The sequence below is a fragment of the Canis lupus genome, chromosome 12, assembly GCF_003254725.2.
Source record: "Canis lupus dingo isolate Sandy chromosome 12, ASM325472v2, whole genome shotgun sequence".
NCBI lineage: Eukaryota > Metazoa > Chordata > Mammalia > Carnivora > Canidae > Canis > Canis lupus.
The window spans coordinates 68,824,438-68,839,075 of record NC_064254.1 but is presented as its reverse complement, the minus strand read 5'-3'; the positions used below and the strand labels follow the sequence as shown (position 1 = coordinate 68,839,075).

Genomic DNA, 14,638 nt, shown 5'->3' with positions numbered 1-14,638 from the left:
GGCTGAGTGTAATTTTTTTTAGCGTACTTAATTTTCACCAAAGGACCAATGGCAAACCTAACCTGAAGTTTGATTTCCAACAATTTTCTGCTTGTTTTCCCACTGCCTGGAAGTCTCTAAATTTCAGCAGCAATTGCTGAGTGTCTTTTACAGGCTAAGCTGTGGAAGATACAAAGTGAAGAGTAAATCTGTTAGGAAGATAGGATACCGTAGGGAGAATATCTAAATATCGAAGCAAATCAGTGTTATGCAATGAAAACAGTAAGAAGTGTAAGATGCATTACGATCAATTACCATAAATGTAGGAGACGGAGAAACCAAGTGGGTGGGCCAGCTGGGAAGAGCTTCATTGACAACTCTACTAAATACATACAAGCTGTAGTCAGAAATTAAGCCTGTAGCTTTAAGTCAAGCTTTAAAGGAAAAAACAAATCTTGACTTTCAGAGAAAAGGCCAGTTTTTTTTAAAGAATTTCTGCAGATTTCCCACAGTCCTGCAGTAGCAAAGTTAGAAGAGGAGGCAACTGAGCCTTCCCCCAAATCTTGGGATGCACTTGACAGGTGCTGTTGTCCTTCTCTCCATCCAGGTGATATTTATTCGGGAGAAGAGCAGCGGCCGACTGATAATTGATGGCCTTCGAGTCCTAGAAGAGAGTCTTCCTCCTACTGGAGCTGCCTGGAACATCAAGGGTCCTATTTATTTGGGAGGTGTAGCTCCTGGAAGGGCTGTGAAAAATGTCCAGGTAGGCCTGGCATGACCAGGGAGAGCCATTGACCCCTAGAGCCGGAGGATTATTTAATCCAGGGCCTTGCTTTACTATCAGCAGATTGGCAAGAATAGAACCATAGTTTCCCTGGATATAGGCTATCAAAGTGCATATTGTCCCAGAAGAAGTCTATCTGCCCTCTGGTATTGCAAAGTCAGGAGTGATCTTCTGATTCTAAGGTAGAGGTGAGACGAAACAGTTTCAGAAGTCTAAGCTGTCGTGAGAAGTTATATCTCAAGCAGATGCTTATTTGTTCAGCAAGGACCCACGCTTTCAGTGCAAAAAATACAAAAAAGAAAGAAGAAAAAGAAAGAAAGAAAGAAAGAAAGAAAGAAAGAGAGAAAGAGAGAAAGAGAGAAAGAGAGAAAGAGAGAAAGAGAGAAAGAGAGAAAGAGAGAAAGAGAGAAAGAAGGAAAGAAGGAAAGAAGGAAAGAAGGAAAGAAGGAAGGAAGGAAGGAAGGAAGGAAGGAAAGAAAGAAAGAAAGAAAGAAAGAAAGAAAGAAAGAAAGAAAGAAAGAAAGAAAGAAAGAAAGAAAGAAAGAAGAAAGAAAGAGAGAGAAAGAGAGAGGAAGCAAAGAAGGAAGGAAAGAAGGAAAAGAGGAAGGAAGGAAGGAAGTCACTCCATTATATATTATTGAGTCACAAAAAACTTTGGGGCCATTCTGTAGCCTATGATTTCATTTTTATTTCCTACACACACAAACACACACACAATTTGTAAATGTGCAAGGAAGTGTGGTTACCCCTGCGGGGGAAGAGGCAGGAGGATACAATAAAAAATACATATTATTTTTGTGCTTTAAAAGTTAATAATATCAAAAAAAAGTTAATAATATCGCACCTTTACAAAAATATTTAGCAATAATGGAAATGTGTCAAAGGACTAAATCTTTCTTAACCTATAGATTTGACCTCAGCACGAAAAAAATCGATGCATTTCTAAGATTTGCTAATCTAAGGCAAAAAAGCAGGGGGGCCATGTCATACTTAGATTTTAGGCAAGTGGTCCCAATTTCATGACAACCCCTTTAAAAGAAAGATTTGCAAAGCAGTGTGATCTCAGTCGTCCAAAGTGGCCCAAGTGTCACGTCCTGGGGTATGATAAATGCTCAACCACAAGATGAGGTAATGAAGCCAGAAATGCAAGCTTTCTGCTGTCCATCTAACCACGGGAGGTTGAACGGTTAAGAACTCCGCTAGCCCTCGTCAGCTTTGGATGATTTGGGGCCAGCTGTCATTCTTGAAGGAAACAAACTAACGGTAGTTCTCCTATTTAATTTCAAAACTATAGCTGCGACTTATTTGTCATCGTGTGTGTAGAAACCTTCATAGCTAGTGACTGCAGCCTGACATTATCGAATAGAAAAATCCCAGCTTCAAAGGACTAGTTAAAGAACCAACTACCTGGAAAATGACAGACCCCCACCCCCCACCCCCCACCCCAACAGCTAGATAAATAAGACCGGGGACTGCTTCGTCCCTCCCAGGACTCCAATCCCTTCGTTTTGTTTCCCTTCGGTGCGCACCTGGGGGGGTTGAGAAACTGGATTCTAAGACGTGTCTTCTTCCCTCAGATAAACTCGGTCTACAGCTTCAGTGGCTGCCTCGGCAATCTTCAGCTCAACGGGGCCTCCATCACCTCCGCTTCTCAGACGTTTAGCGTGACGCCTTGCTTTGAGGGTCCGATGGAAACAGGGACATACTTTTCAACAGAAGGAGGCTACGTGGTTCTAGGTAACAGTGCGCAGACCGCGGAATGCTTCCTTCCCGGGGGAGGGTGGCTGGCAGGGGGATCCGGCTCGGGAGCAGAACGGCAGACCCACTCAGCCCTAGGAATAGGCCTCTTCCCACGGGGATCGCCTTTGTCCCCTGCCTTTGTCCCCAAGCAGCCGGGCGTGCCCATCCCTGCGTGCCTTCCCTGACCAGAGCTGCTCCACAGCTGCCAAGCCCTCTGCCGTGGACCCTCGTGGCTCTCCTAGGATGTCCTGTGCTGCTCTGTGGTCTGATGTGTGTCCGCTCTTGGCCACCTTGCTCTTTCTCTGCTCCCTCTTAGCATGACCCCCTGACCCTGCCAAAGGAAGGCCCACTTCTTCCCTCCGCTCTGCAACCCCAGCCTTCAGAGATTATATTTCTGGATTTTTATTCCCCTTAACTCTGACTCTCTCATTCATTCAACCGAGTGTTTCTTGTGTGCCTCTGGCAGGCCCCTCCCTATGCCAAGTGATGGAACATCATGGTTCCAAAAATAAATACTTGTAGTCCTAGTAGCAGACGGCACCCAATCCCCACCCAAGCCACTGCAACATACACTCTACAGAGCAAGCGTCAGGTATGAGGAAGGCACCCCAACACCCCCTGAACGAAGGCATGACCGCCCCCGCGTCCAACAGAACACCAGAGGTCGTGTTTCCTCTCTCTGTCTGGCTCATGACCTAACTTTCCTTTCTCCTCCTTCGCCCACAATGAGGCACCTGCACTCACATTTCTCAGCCTGTCCCTGGATTTCAGTGGTGAGAGCTCGCAGGCTCGGGCAGCCTGAAATGCAGAGCAACCCGCACCGTGCATGCTCTCCGTAAACGTTAACTAAGAGCGGGAAAAAATTAAAAAGTGACTTATAAGGACACATGTCCAGTGAGTATTATGAAGATGCCCGGGTTTGCAGGGCGTGTCCTGGAGTGAGCCCGGCTCTTCTTAGTGAGCTTTCACCCTCGTCCCGCGGCCCGGCCGTCGCAGCTCCGCTTCCCTTTCCTCCGGGACACTCTGCGGCTCTGGCAACAGTTGCCTTTATTAAGACTTATTTTAGGGGCGCCCGGGAGGCTCAGTCGGGTAAGCATCTGCCTGCAGCTCGGGTCCCCATCCCGGGGTCCTGGGACGGAGCCCTGATGGCCTCCCTGCTCCGCCAGGCCTCTGCTCCTCCCTCTGCCCTCCCTCCTGTGCTCTCTCTCTCTCTCTCTCTCTCAAATAAATAAATAAATACCCTCGCTCAGTGGCTACAGACTAAATCCCACCTTCCCTACGTGAGCACAGCACGGCCCCTTCCCCCGTGGCTCCCAGCGAGCGTCCCCGCAGGCCTGGCCCCACTGGCCTCCGCAGCCCCTCCCGGTGTCCCGGCCTCTGCACCCCTGTTCACGCTGCTCCCCGCGCCCACGTGGCCCTTTCCCCCTCCTCACTTGGGCCATGTTAGGTGGTCCTGCGGGTTGGGACCAGTTTCTCCTCCGCCGAGCTCCCGGCCCCGGGGTGGGTGCTCGTGGTCTCACCCCCCCCCCCCCCCACTGAGCTTGGCACGGTGGCTTTGACGTGGGAAATGGCACTTTTGCTGCTTACCTAGTGAGAGACCCATCGAGGTTTCAAAACCAGAGGTAGCAACGCGTCTACGCGGTCACACGGCGGCTACAAACTCCAGGCTGCTGCCCTGAAGACCTGACTTCCTCTCCGCAGATGAGTCCTTCAATATCGGACTGAAGTTTGAGATTGCCTTCGAAGTGCGGCCCCGGAGCAGTTCGGGAACCCTCGTTCACGGCCACAGCGTCAACGGGGAGTACCTGAATGTTCACATGAAGAAGGGCCAGGTAGGGCCCTAAACACTGGTTAACTGTCTTCTTCTCTGACCCCGAATTCTAGATGGAAGCAGGACCGTTTCACAGAGCCCTTCCCCCTTTCGTAGCTGGGGGGGAAATGGTGGGGAAGCCGTACAGGAAATCTAAATGCAGGCGGTCCTTGGATTCGGATTCATATGTTGGAAATTGATTTGATTAGAGCAAAGAGCCGTGGAAACATGGCAAAGATAAAAAACAAAATCGTCAATTATAACAATGGAATTAAAAGGCTCTAATAAAAGCATGGGAAGGAGGGATCCCTGGGTGGTGCAACGGTTTGGCGCCTGCCTTTGGCCCAGGGCGTGATCCTGGAGACCCGGGATCGAATCCCACGTTGGGCTCCCGGTGCATGGAGCCTGCTTCTCCCTCTGCCTGTGTCTCTGTGCCTCTCTCTCTCTGTGACTATCATAAATAAATTAAAAAATTAAAAAAATTTAAAAAATAAAAGCATGGGAAGGAAACCTCCTTACAAGTGAGAGCAGCAGACATACCCGGCTGCACCAAAACGAACGAGCAGCCAAGCCCCTGTCTATGTCCGTGGGCCAGACGTGTATGTATTGATGTGCACGCGGACGCATATTGGTGTATATTTACATACATATTGTTTTCGATTGTGAGAAATCAGAAAGTTATTATGGTTATACGCTACTTTCATCCTTAAAAGGCATGACTAAGGAACATCCATGAGGGTGTCCAACCAAATATTAAGGAAGCGGCAGCAGATTTGCGTTACCATCCCCAACCTCATAGAACTGATTTTTTTTAAGATTTTATTTATTTATTCATGAGAGACACAGAGAGAGAGAGAGAGGCAGAGACACAGGCAGAGGGAGACACAGGCTCCATGCAGGAGCCCGATGCGGGACTCGATCTCAGGTCTCCAGGGTCACACCTCAGGCTGAAGGCGGTGCTAAACCACTGGGCCCCCCCGCGCCCCTACCCGGCTGCCCCATAGAACTGATTTTTATGGGAGCTCTGGTCCTCTTGAGCCATGTGATGGCCAAGCGCTTGCGAGGGCACAGCTCCAAACCAGCAGTGAGGCCCTCGGTGGCTCGGTGGGGAGGGCTTCGCAGGTGCGTAGACGGGGGCCACGGGCTGGGCGCCCAGTCTGGCTGCACGTCCCCGCTCCCCAGCAACACCTGCACCTGCTCGGAGGGCAGCGGTAAGGATCACAGGAGCTCATGCCCGGCCCCCCCCGCCGGCCCTGTCGCTGCTCCCCCGGCTGCTCCGTCCTCTTGGGCCTCTCCCACCGTCTGCCCCCCACCACCTACCGAAGACTGACCCCGTGTTCACCCGGCAAGGCTAACCGGCCCGCAGGGGTGGACGCAGTGGCTCTCCGTGGTCCATTCAAGAAGTCTGCCTTTTGTCACTGTGAGGACGAGGGCAAGTGTGTAACATACGTGTCTTTGGCAGGTCGTAGTGAAGGTCAACAACGGCATCAGGGACTTTTCCACCTCCGTGATGCCCAAGCAGAGTCTCTGCGATGGCAGGTGGCACAGAATTACAGGTGAGAGGCACGGAGTGTCCCGGGTTCGCTCTATAGTGGGGGCCCACGTCCCCGCCGCGTGGGATGACCGTCCTGGAAGAGCTCGGACTGTAACTTGCATGATAAGATAGAGGGTGGGCAACGGCCCAAGGTGGCCAAGGAAGGAGAATCAGATGTTACTGTATGTATCATCAAACCCACATGTGGTCTGAAAATTTGAATACTCTCAAAATAATCTTTTTTTTTTCCTGCCGAAATAGTCCTAGGGAGGTTTGTTTTTGTTTTTTAATGCATAATTCATGAAGAAAAAAATAGAATATCCTAAATATTGTCCCTTGCAAAGGAAAATGTTACAGTGATCGCTTAGACGTTGACGTTTTCAATGATACAGAAGAAAGTGTGAGGTTTGTTCTGGAATACATAGAAGCCACTACGGTTACAAGTTAGTCTCTTTCGCAGGAAAAGCCATCGCTCCGGTGCCATTTGTGACCAGACTTTTCCTTCTGTTTCAGTTATTAGAGATTCAAATGTGGTTCAGTTGGATGTAGACTCTGAAGTGAACCATGTGGTTGGACCCCTGAATCCAAAACCAGTTGATCACAGGGAGCCGGTGTTTGTTGGGGGTGTTCCAGGTAAGGGTCACTTGAAAAGGGACACGTTTCCAAATCCAAGAAATGGGTACGTTCTCATAACCGTTCTTGGGGTACGAAGGGCTGAGCTGCGGGTTCTCGTGATTCACCTGACAACTCAAGGGGCTCTTATATACAGGGTCCTCTCCTAGGCGATTAAGTCTCCTTATCCAAGCGTCAAAACCCAAGTAACCCGAAGCACCACGCTTCAGCCCCCAGCCTGGTGGACATTACTCACCCTCCCCTTTAGGCATCCTCGCGTCCGCCTAGGGACACACACTGCATTTCCTCTCTGACACAGAGCACCCTCATGTACTGACACTGCTCTAGGATCTGAGAATCCAGAAGGCTGAAGGTTCGCTGGGAATCATTCCCCTTCCTCACCGGGGAGGGAATATATTCTTCTCCCCCGTCCAAGGTTGGCCCCAGTGGTGCACGAAGCTGCAGACCTCGGGTTGTTCTGTTCCTACGTAGGGCCAGGCCCCAAGGGAGCATCCCAGCTGCCACCCTGCAAACCTCACCAGTCACATCGCTGCTGTCCTCTGCCGAGAAAGGTGTATAATCCAGGGTGGTGACAGGAGGAAACGGATGGACCCCCACGCCCTACCCCACCCCACCAATCATTTTTTTTTTTAAAGATTTTCTTTATTTATTCATGAGACACACAGAGAGAGGCAGAGACACAGGCAGAGGGAGAAGCAGGCTCCATGCAGGGAGCCCGACACGGGACTCGATCCCGGGTCTCCAGGATCACGCCCTGGGCCGAAGCCAGGTGCTAAACTGCTGAGCACCCCCAGGGACCCCCCACCAACAGTTTTAAATCTCCAGAGCAGGAACCGTGACCTATGTTGAAAATGTTTGTTATGTGCACATTTCACTAACTTGGAAAAACAGAATGTTGAAGCAAGAGAAAGAGAAAGAGAGAGGGAGGGAGACAGAAGGAGAAAACCAAACTTTTACATCTGGAATTTGGTGGTGATTTTAAGGAAAAACTTAACATGATGTTTCCTTGTGTCCTACCTGGATTATTTTAGACTGACCCATGTAAAGGCAAGTAATAATTTAAGAGTGTGTGAAAAAAAAGAGAGAAGAGAGAGAGAGAGAAAGCACGGATCAAATTAAGCACGTGACCTTGGGTGCTCAGAAGATAGTGGCAACTAAGCTTTCCTCTGTATTTTTCAAATGCTCGTATGGACAGTAACTCCCTGGTGAAGTGTCTGAGACCTTCATCATCTTCACGTCCACTGTCCACACGCACCTCCGTTCCCCGTCCTGTCCTCCTGGCTCCCGGCCTCAGTGCTGAGAGGGTTTCTGGCAAAGGCCCCCGCCGAACCTCCTGCAGCTGGGGTGTGCACGACATGTCCATCACTTCCCATATTTCTGTACGCTGCTTTCTTCCTGGACACCACGGCGCCGTCTAAGATCTTTCACAGGTTCCCAAGAGCTTGCGAGGCAGGGTTCGGCAAGGCCCTTGACCCTCCGGCCCCTCCGCACCCCTGCCTCTGGACCCCCACACTCTCTGCAGTTCCCCACGTGCTTCCACGCTGCCCCCCTGGCGCCGCCGGCCTTTACGCAGCACACAGGGCCACAGTTTCTGTAAAATTTCCTTGCTCCCCTCCCTTGGTACTTCTGTGAGCAAGAACTTCTCCAACTCCTCTCCCGGGTTGACTCCTTCCTGACCCCTCAGACTCAGCCCAGCCCTCTCCTGACACATGCAATGCCCTGTCTCCCCACTTGCTGGGTCTGTGCCGCCCTCCCGTGACACCTGCCACAGGATGTTGTTGAGGTTGAAATAGTACACTCATTGCTGCCAGGCGACGCGACTCCCCTTGACACGAAGCCAGCAACTCCGGTCTGTTAGGCGCTGAGACAGGGATGGGATGGGAGTGGCCCTCCTCCCAGGCGCTCACCGGAGGTGGCTCTTCTTTGCATCAAACACACGTTTGTCGCTTCAATTTTCGTGTCTTTGCAGAGTCTGGTCCCAGCACGACGTGCTGCCGTCGTGTCTCCCACCACAAGAGTTGCTAAGCTGCGCACGCTGGGTGGGCGAGGGGTCCCTGAAGCCACATTCGGCCTGCCCGAGACCCGCTTTCGGGAACAGCAGGTCATAGCTAATGAGCAGCACATGGGCCCCGGGGGCTGGGGCAGCTCACCGCCAACCCACCGCCCCCTTATGGCTTCGGGTGCCATCCAGGAACCTGCCAGCAAGCCTGGGACAAAAGCAATTATGGCTTAAGCTGAGTGTCATTAATCACACCATTCCGGGCTGTTCGACATTAATCCCACTGAAATCACATCAGAAACTGAGACATGAAAAGAAGAGTAACGAAAGGCAATTAGGCATAAATAAACCTCCGAGGGACACCCAACTCCCTCGGAAGCCCGACCAGTTCTCCTGTGTCACGCAGAACCCTGATGATATTATTTCTGTCAACGGCACGTTAATTTAATGAGCTATGTTCCCTGAAAGCCAATCTGACTGTAGAATGTAAAAATCAAAATCGGAAATTAAAAGAGGGTTCCAGATAACGTGGGTCCACAAACACACCGATCAGACCGTTCCTCTACTGAAAAGCCTGCATTAGTCTGCGGTGAAGCCGGGCTTCCAACCTGAGGAAGGTTCGCTCTTAAAATCATGGGTTGACTTTTTTTTTTTTTAAGATTTTATTTATTTATTCATGAGAGACACAGAGAGAGAGAGGCAGAGACACAGGCAGAGGGAGAAGCAGGCTCCATGCAGGGAGCCCGATGCAGGACTCAATCCCGGGACTCCAGGATCACACCCTGGGCCGAAGGCAGGCGCCAAACCGCTGAACCACCCAGGGATCCCCATCATGGATTGACTTTTATTAATTGGTTACTTAGGGTTCTGGGGCATCTACCGTCACTACCTAGAATAAGTCGTGTGGTGCGTTGAGAAGACCGTAATAATTCTAGATGAACTACTTCCCTTCAACGACGTTCCCTGCGAACCACGGGATGGTGCGCTTGAACAGAAGCAAAAGCCATGCTCTAAAACTAGTTTCCAAAATGAGCAGAAGAAATAGATGCTCCTGCCCCTGCCCTCTTTCCCGTTCACTCATTTTTATTCTGATGGTGAAGTGCGCGGAGCGGCCTTGCCGAATATATACTGTCTTGCTAACGTAGAGACAGAGAGAAGTCCCCCGCAGCCCCTTCCAAATCTTAAAACATCATAATTATCATTCCGAAGATGAAATGCTATTTCCCTGATTTATTTTCAGTACACAGTCTCCATCTCCGCTGCTTAGAAAACTTATTACAGCTGCGTGATGGTATTTAATTCGCTGTCCTGTTTTATGTTCCTTCCCGAGTTAGGGATCTCGGAGGGTTTTCTGTCTTTTATCGGCTACTGCTCACATAGCTGTTTGTAATAATAAGCTTTGACTAAATGGATTTTATTTCCGTGATGTTTCCAAGCCCTCTAAGTTGCTTTAAATTATATTGCTTCTATCGTCCGACACATTTAATTGTATCTGGACAATTAACAAGCGTAAGGCTTCTTCTAGATCTACTACAGGGCACCTGTGCCCACACAGACCAGGCCAGTGATCATTAGCCTATTTATGGTTCTTAAACCCAGAGCTCGGAAGAAATTAGAAGTCAGGTTACGTGAATTCATTATTTCCTCATTATATGGGGTGAGCTTGGCAAAAATGTGGAGGCTTAAGGGTGAAGGGTAATGATACAGATTAAACAGAAAGAGAAGCATTAACTGAGTCTAAAAATAGTAGAGAAGCTAAAATTTCTTCCTCTTTCCTGCGTCCATCACACACAACAAGTGAGACCAGGACGAAATTAACCCTAAGACGCAGAAGCATAGGGGGATCCCGAGGATGCACTCCCCAGGCTCCCCGCGTGAGGGGCGGTTCAGCCCTGGAAGCCGCTGCGCTGCGTTCAGAAAAATGATCACGGGAAATGTGGCCAAGCGGGAAAATCACCACTTGTTCCCATTACTTCAAAAGCAGACAAAGGAAAATAAATAAATAAATAAATAAATAAATAAATAAATAAATAAATAAATGCAAAAGCAGATAAAGTTCCTGAAAAAAATGAGTAAATTACTACTCTATTCCATCTTTTGACACGTAAATCATCTCGATGGCCTGAGCCCTTGCTCGTGTGTACTTTTTGCCACAGTAATGTGGGGGCCCGGGAGGGGCGCCTCTGCAATCCCTGTTTCCATTTCTTTCTTCTTTTTTTCCAGAGTCTCTGCTGACCCCACGCCTGGCCCCCGGCCGGCCCTTCACTGGCTGCATCCGTCACTTTGTGATTGACGGGCGCCCGGTGAGCTTCAGCAAGGCGGCCCTGGTCAGCGGCGCCGTGAGCATCAACTCCTGCCCGGCAGCCTGAGCCCGCAGAGTTGCTTGTGCAAAGGTCCTGGGAGCGCTGTCCGTGCAAAGGTCCTGGGAGCACTGCCCGGGAGGCGAAGCCAGCCGGGATGGGCAGCTTTTCCTCGCTGCCAGAGCTGTCATCTGGTTGAGCAGGACTTAGGTGCATCATCAGAGACTGGCAGTTTATTATTTCTCATGTGGATTCTTACCTCGGATCCCAAATCTCTGCAGTGAACAACACCCAAAGGAGCGTTACGCTTACTTGCATTGTATTATTTCCTGCTGGTGAGATTACCATTCCTGTTTCTAATAAACTAGAAGGGATTCTAAATAAATGGCACACTGGCACACATTTCTAAGTACAGCTAGATTCTCGGATTCACCTTTCTTTCAGGGACCGTGCTTTGCATTGAATACACCAAAATATCCAAGGTATACTTTTCTGTATCCCGAAAACGTTTTACTAATCTACATACAATCTAAAGTTAGATGGCAGGTTTGCTCTTAGCACTTTTGTTTTGAGTGATCAGTATAACACAACTATTTTAGGCTTATAGCAGTTATAAGGTTTAATAAAGCAGATTTCTAATGAATTATTAGAAAAATGGAAGCATCCATTTTTTTCTAGAGAAGGAAAAAAGGAGTTAAACCACTTTTTCCCCCTTCTTACTTCAAAAGAAAAATAAAACAGCATAAGGGGACGCTCCTTTAAGATATTATTCCTGTGTGTTCTATAGAAATCATGGAGGACATTATAGCAAAGAAAGTAGGACATAATCATAAAATTTTATTTAAAAGTATAAAAGTCCCCAAAAAGTACAACACAGCCAGCATAATTTTATGATTTTGTTAGGTGACTATGTTCATGAAGTCTAGAAAAAATAGGCTTGAGTAGCTGCTGTGTCGTTAAAATACAGAAACTGAAATAGGAGATTGTACGTGAAAAGATAATCAACATTATAGACAGACTGAGAGAAAATAGGCCCTCACATCAGTAGGCATTAGGGATATGTAAAAGGAATGACGTTGAGGGCAAGGAAGGGGGCGTAAAATATTTTAAGGAATTACTAAGGGAATAAAATAATGTCTGACCTGGGGGGGGAGATATATGTAAATTATTATATAAGACACATAAACATATATCTACGTCCATTCCCCCGCTACCCTCCTGTCTCAGGTGCATTAATAATAAAGTTGAAGATATCAATGATAATAGCTGGTATCGATTCCTAGAGGAGCTACCGCACTCCGGCCTCCGTGATAAGCTAAAGTTGGTTTGATCATCTCCCAGGAGGTGGCATTCGCAGGTGAGAAACCTGAGACTCAGACAAGTTAGGTGTACATTGTCAGCTGTCATTCGGCTGGACCGAAGAGCCAGGCCTCTGGCAGCCCAGTGATCCCCTGGCTTCCTGCCCCCGGAGAACTGTCTCCCGCCGTCAGCTGTTCCCTAAAGCTGGAGTCACGTACCCAAAGGCCTGCAGAGTTGGAGAGTTATCATAAAGGAGTAAAGCGGGGGAGGGGGGGGTGTCTGACTGACAAAACCAAGAGGGCACCTGCCAGACTGTATCTGGAAAGCCAGCAGGTGGCTCAACTCACCTGACTCTCCCCATGAAAGAACACAAGTCTTCAAGGACCCAGAATTGCCAACAGAGGCTGAAATCTGGGGGGTTTGCAACAGCCTGATTTTTCGGTTGGTAACTAATGAAGGCGACAGCAGCCACCGGACCAGGTTGACCAAACAGAACCTTCTGAGAGCCATGTGTGACATCTAGACTAAAAACTCTACACCCAACGTCTAGAGCCTTGACAAGTCCAGATTGAACCAGTGAGCAAAACACCCCTCACACCCGCATCGCATTCCATCCATCAGACCCAAGCGGGAAGAAGTGGTTCTGATACAACCTACCATTTTCTTTTCCAAAAGATTTTCCAGGAGCATCTCAGGGGGCCACCTACCTCCTCATTCTCACAGTAGCAGTAAGTAGACAAAACCAGCCCAGCCGTAGACCCTGCCTGGACCCGCTTAGTAGCTCTGGCAGGCACACACTTGGACCCTTATATATAGACTAAAACCACAAAAACTCTTCTACCTTTTCCACAATATACAAAGCCGCTTTGCAGAGTTAGTGTTTTACGTTCTTATACTTGACTGTTGAGAATCTACTGAATCTACTGACCCAGATACCTACCAACCACCACACGGTGACCTGAAACTTTGAATTTGCCATTCTTAAGAGTCTGATCCAGCTTTTAGATGGTACTCCATCTTCTCTCAGCTTCTATCTAGGGAGAAAAAAAAAGTCATAATCTTTTTATTTTAGTGAAATATAATATATCAGGATTTCATAGAGAGAAACATGGGTTGGGCACTCATACTAACTTTGGCCAATTGTGGTTTTGGTCCCTGCCCATTCAGAGCCCTTTCAAAACGGAGAGGTCTCCCGTGGTCCCAGGTCTTCCCGAGGTCCTATCACCTCCCCTCTTGACTACAGCTGATTGGAAAAGAGTCTTGTACTATAGCTTCCCAGGGAAGCAACATCCCATTATCTGGTGGTGTGAAAAGATGAATTCAAACAATCAGATATAAAAAAAAAAACAAAAAAAACAAAAACACACTGTGGTATGAAGCGCATTGCATATCCATAGCACTGAAGTAACACCAAATAAAAAATTCGAAAAAAAAAAAAAACAATCAGATATTTTCTCTTAAAACTCTGAATGGGGAACATGAAGAGAATCAAGTGCTTTAGCAGAAGTCAAGGCCAGAATAAAACTATCTGAAAGTATGGTTTTAAGTGTTTACCACACACATTTGTAAACACACACTAAGAAAGGAAGGAAGAAAGAAAGAAAGGAGAAGAAAGTAGAAAGAAAGAAAGAAAGAAAGAAAGAAAGAAAGAAAGAAAGAAAGAAAGAAAGAAAGAAAGAAAAAGAAAGAAAGAAAGAAAGAAAGAAAGAAAGAAAGAAAGAAAGAAAGAAAGAAAGGACAGACAAAGAGCCTAGCATTCCCATTCTGTAAATGTAGGATAATACATCTACCTTCCCTTTGTCTGTATGCACCACCTCGATTCTCAGCCTGGAGTTTGGGGGGGGGGGGGGCGGAATGTATTTCAGAAGGTAGTAGGATCTATTTGTTCTCTGGGCCCCCGTATCCTTGCATGTAACCCGGTAGTATAGGGTGTAGAGTCCTGTTTCCCTAGGTTTGTGACCGCAGCCCAGAGCGAGGACCATAGGACAGTACATATATCACATTTGAAGCGCGAAGCCAATCCCTTCTCCCTTAGGACTGACTCAGAGAAGCCATTTCTGCATAACCAGCAATGTAACACCACACACACCCCCAATATGCCACACGCACACACACACACAAGCACGGTCTATATAAAGAGGCAAGAAGGGCAACCAAATGAGGCACCGTCTAGCATATGAGCTCCGTGAAACTCCCTGATGTGTCGTCAGAGCAACGGAAGAGCACCTGACACCTAGTTTATGCTCGATAAATATTGACGTGAATTTCAGGAAAGCTGAATTTCCATAAAAGCTGCCCCTCACCTTACCTCCCAATGCAATCACTTGTAAAGTACCCGGGACTTGCAGGGGGGAAATTTCTGGTATTGACTCTCCACTTGGGGTCCTCTGACCCCCGGGGATCTCTGGTTGCCTGAGAATGTAGGGAGCACATAAAGGGGGGGTACAGCCCACCAGAGACAAGAAGCTCCCCCGCCCAGGTCTAGGGTAACCTCTCAAGTCCTGAAAAGTCGGGGACAAGGTTGGACACCTGGATAAGGCCAGCTTGGTTTTTAAGCTTC

General features: G+C 48.4%; 1 protein-coding gene and 1 long non-coding RNA gene across 4 annotated transcripts in view; one reads left to right on the top strand and one right to left on the bottom strand.

Annotated features, from left to right (window-relative positions):
- The window catches only part of LAMA4 (laminin subunit alpha 4), a 142,899-nt gene extending 131,706 nt beyond the window's left edge, over positions 1 to 11,193 (top strand). For all 3 annotated transcript variants that reach the window (XM_049092473.1, XM_025444841.3, XM_049092474.1), the window contains exons 33-38: positions 587 to 742; positions 2,341 to 2,500; positions 4,205 to 4,335; positions 5,776 to 5,869; positions 6,361 to 6,480; positions 10,703 to 11,193. In XM_049092473.1, the coding sequence (XP_048948430.1) occupies positions 587 to 742; positions 2,341 to 2,500; positions 4,205 to 4,335; positions 5,776 to 5,869; positions 6,361 to 6,480; positions 10,703 to 10,848 (807 nt within the window). In that variant the 3' untranslated portion in view covers positions 10,849 to 11,193. The remainder of the gene's footprint in view (positions 1 to 586; positions 743 to 2,340; positions 2,501 to 4,204; positions 4,336 to 5,775; positions 5,870 to 6,360; positions 6,481 to 10,702) is intronic.
- Positions 10,995 to 13,697, bottom strand: LOC125752279 (uncharacterized). Its single transcript, XR_007401395.1, has 2 exons — positions 13,019 to 13,697; positions 10,995 to 12,304 (listed from the first exon to the last, which is right to left on the bottom strand). It is a non-coding gene; the product is annotated as an uncharacterized LOC125752279 (long non-coding RNA).
- Between the last annotated feature and the right edge of the window lie 941 nt (positions 13,698 to 14,638).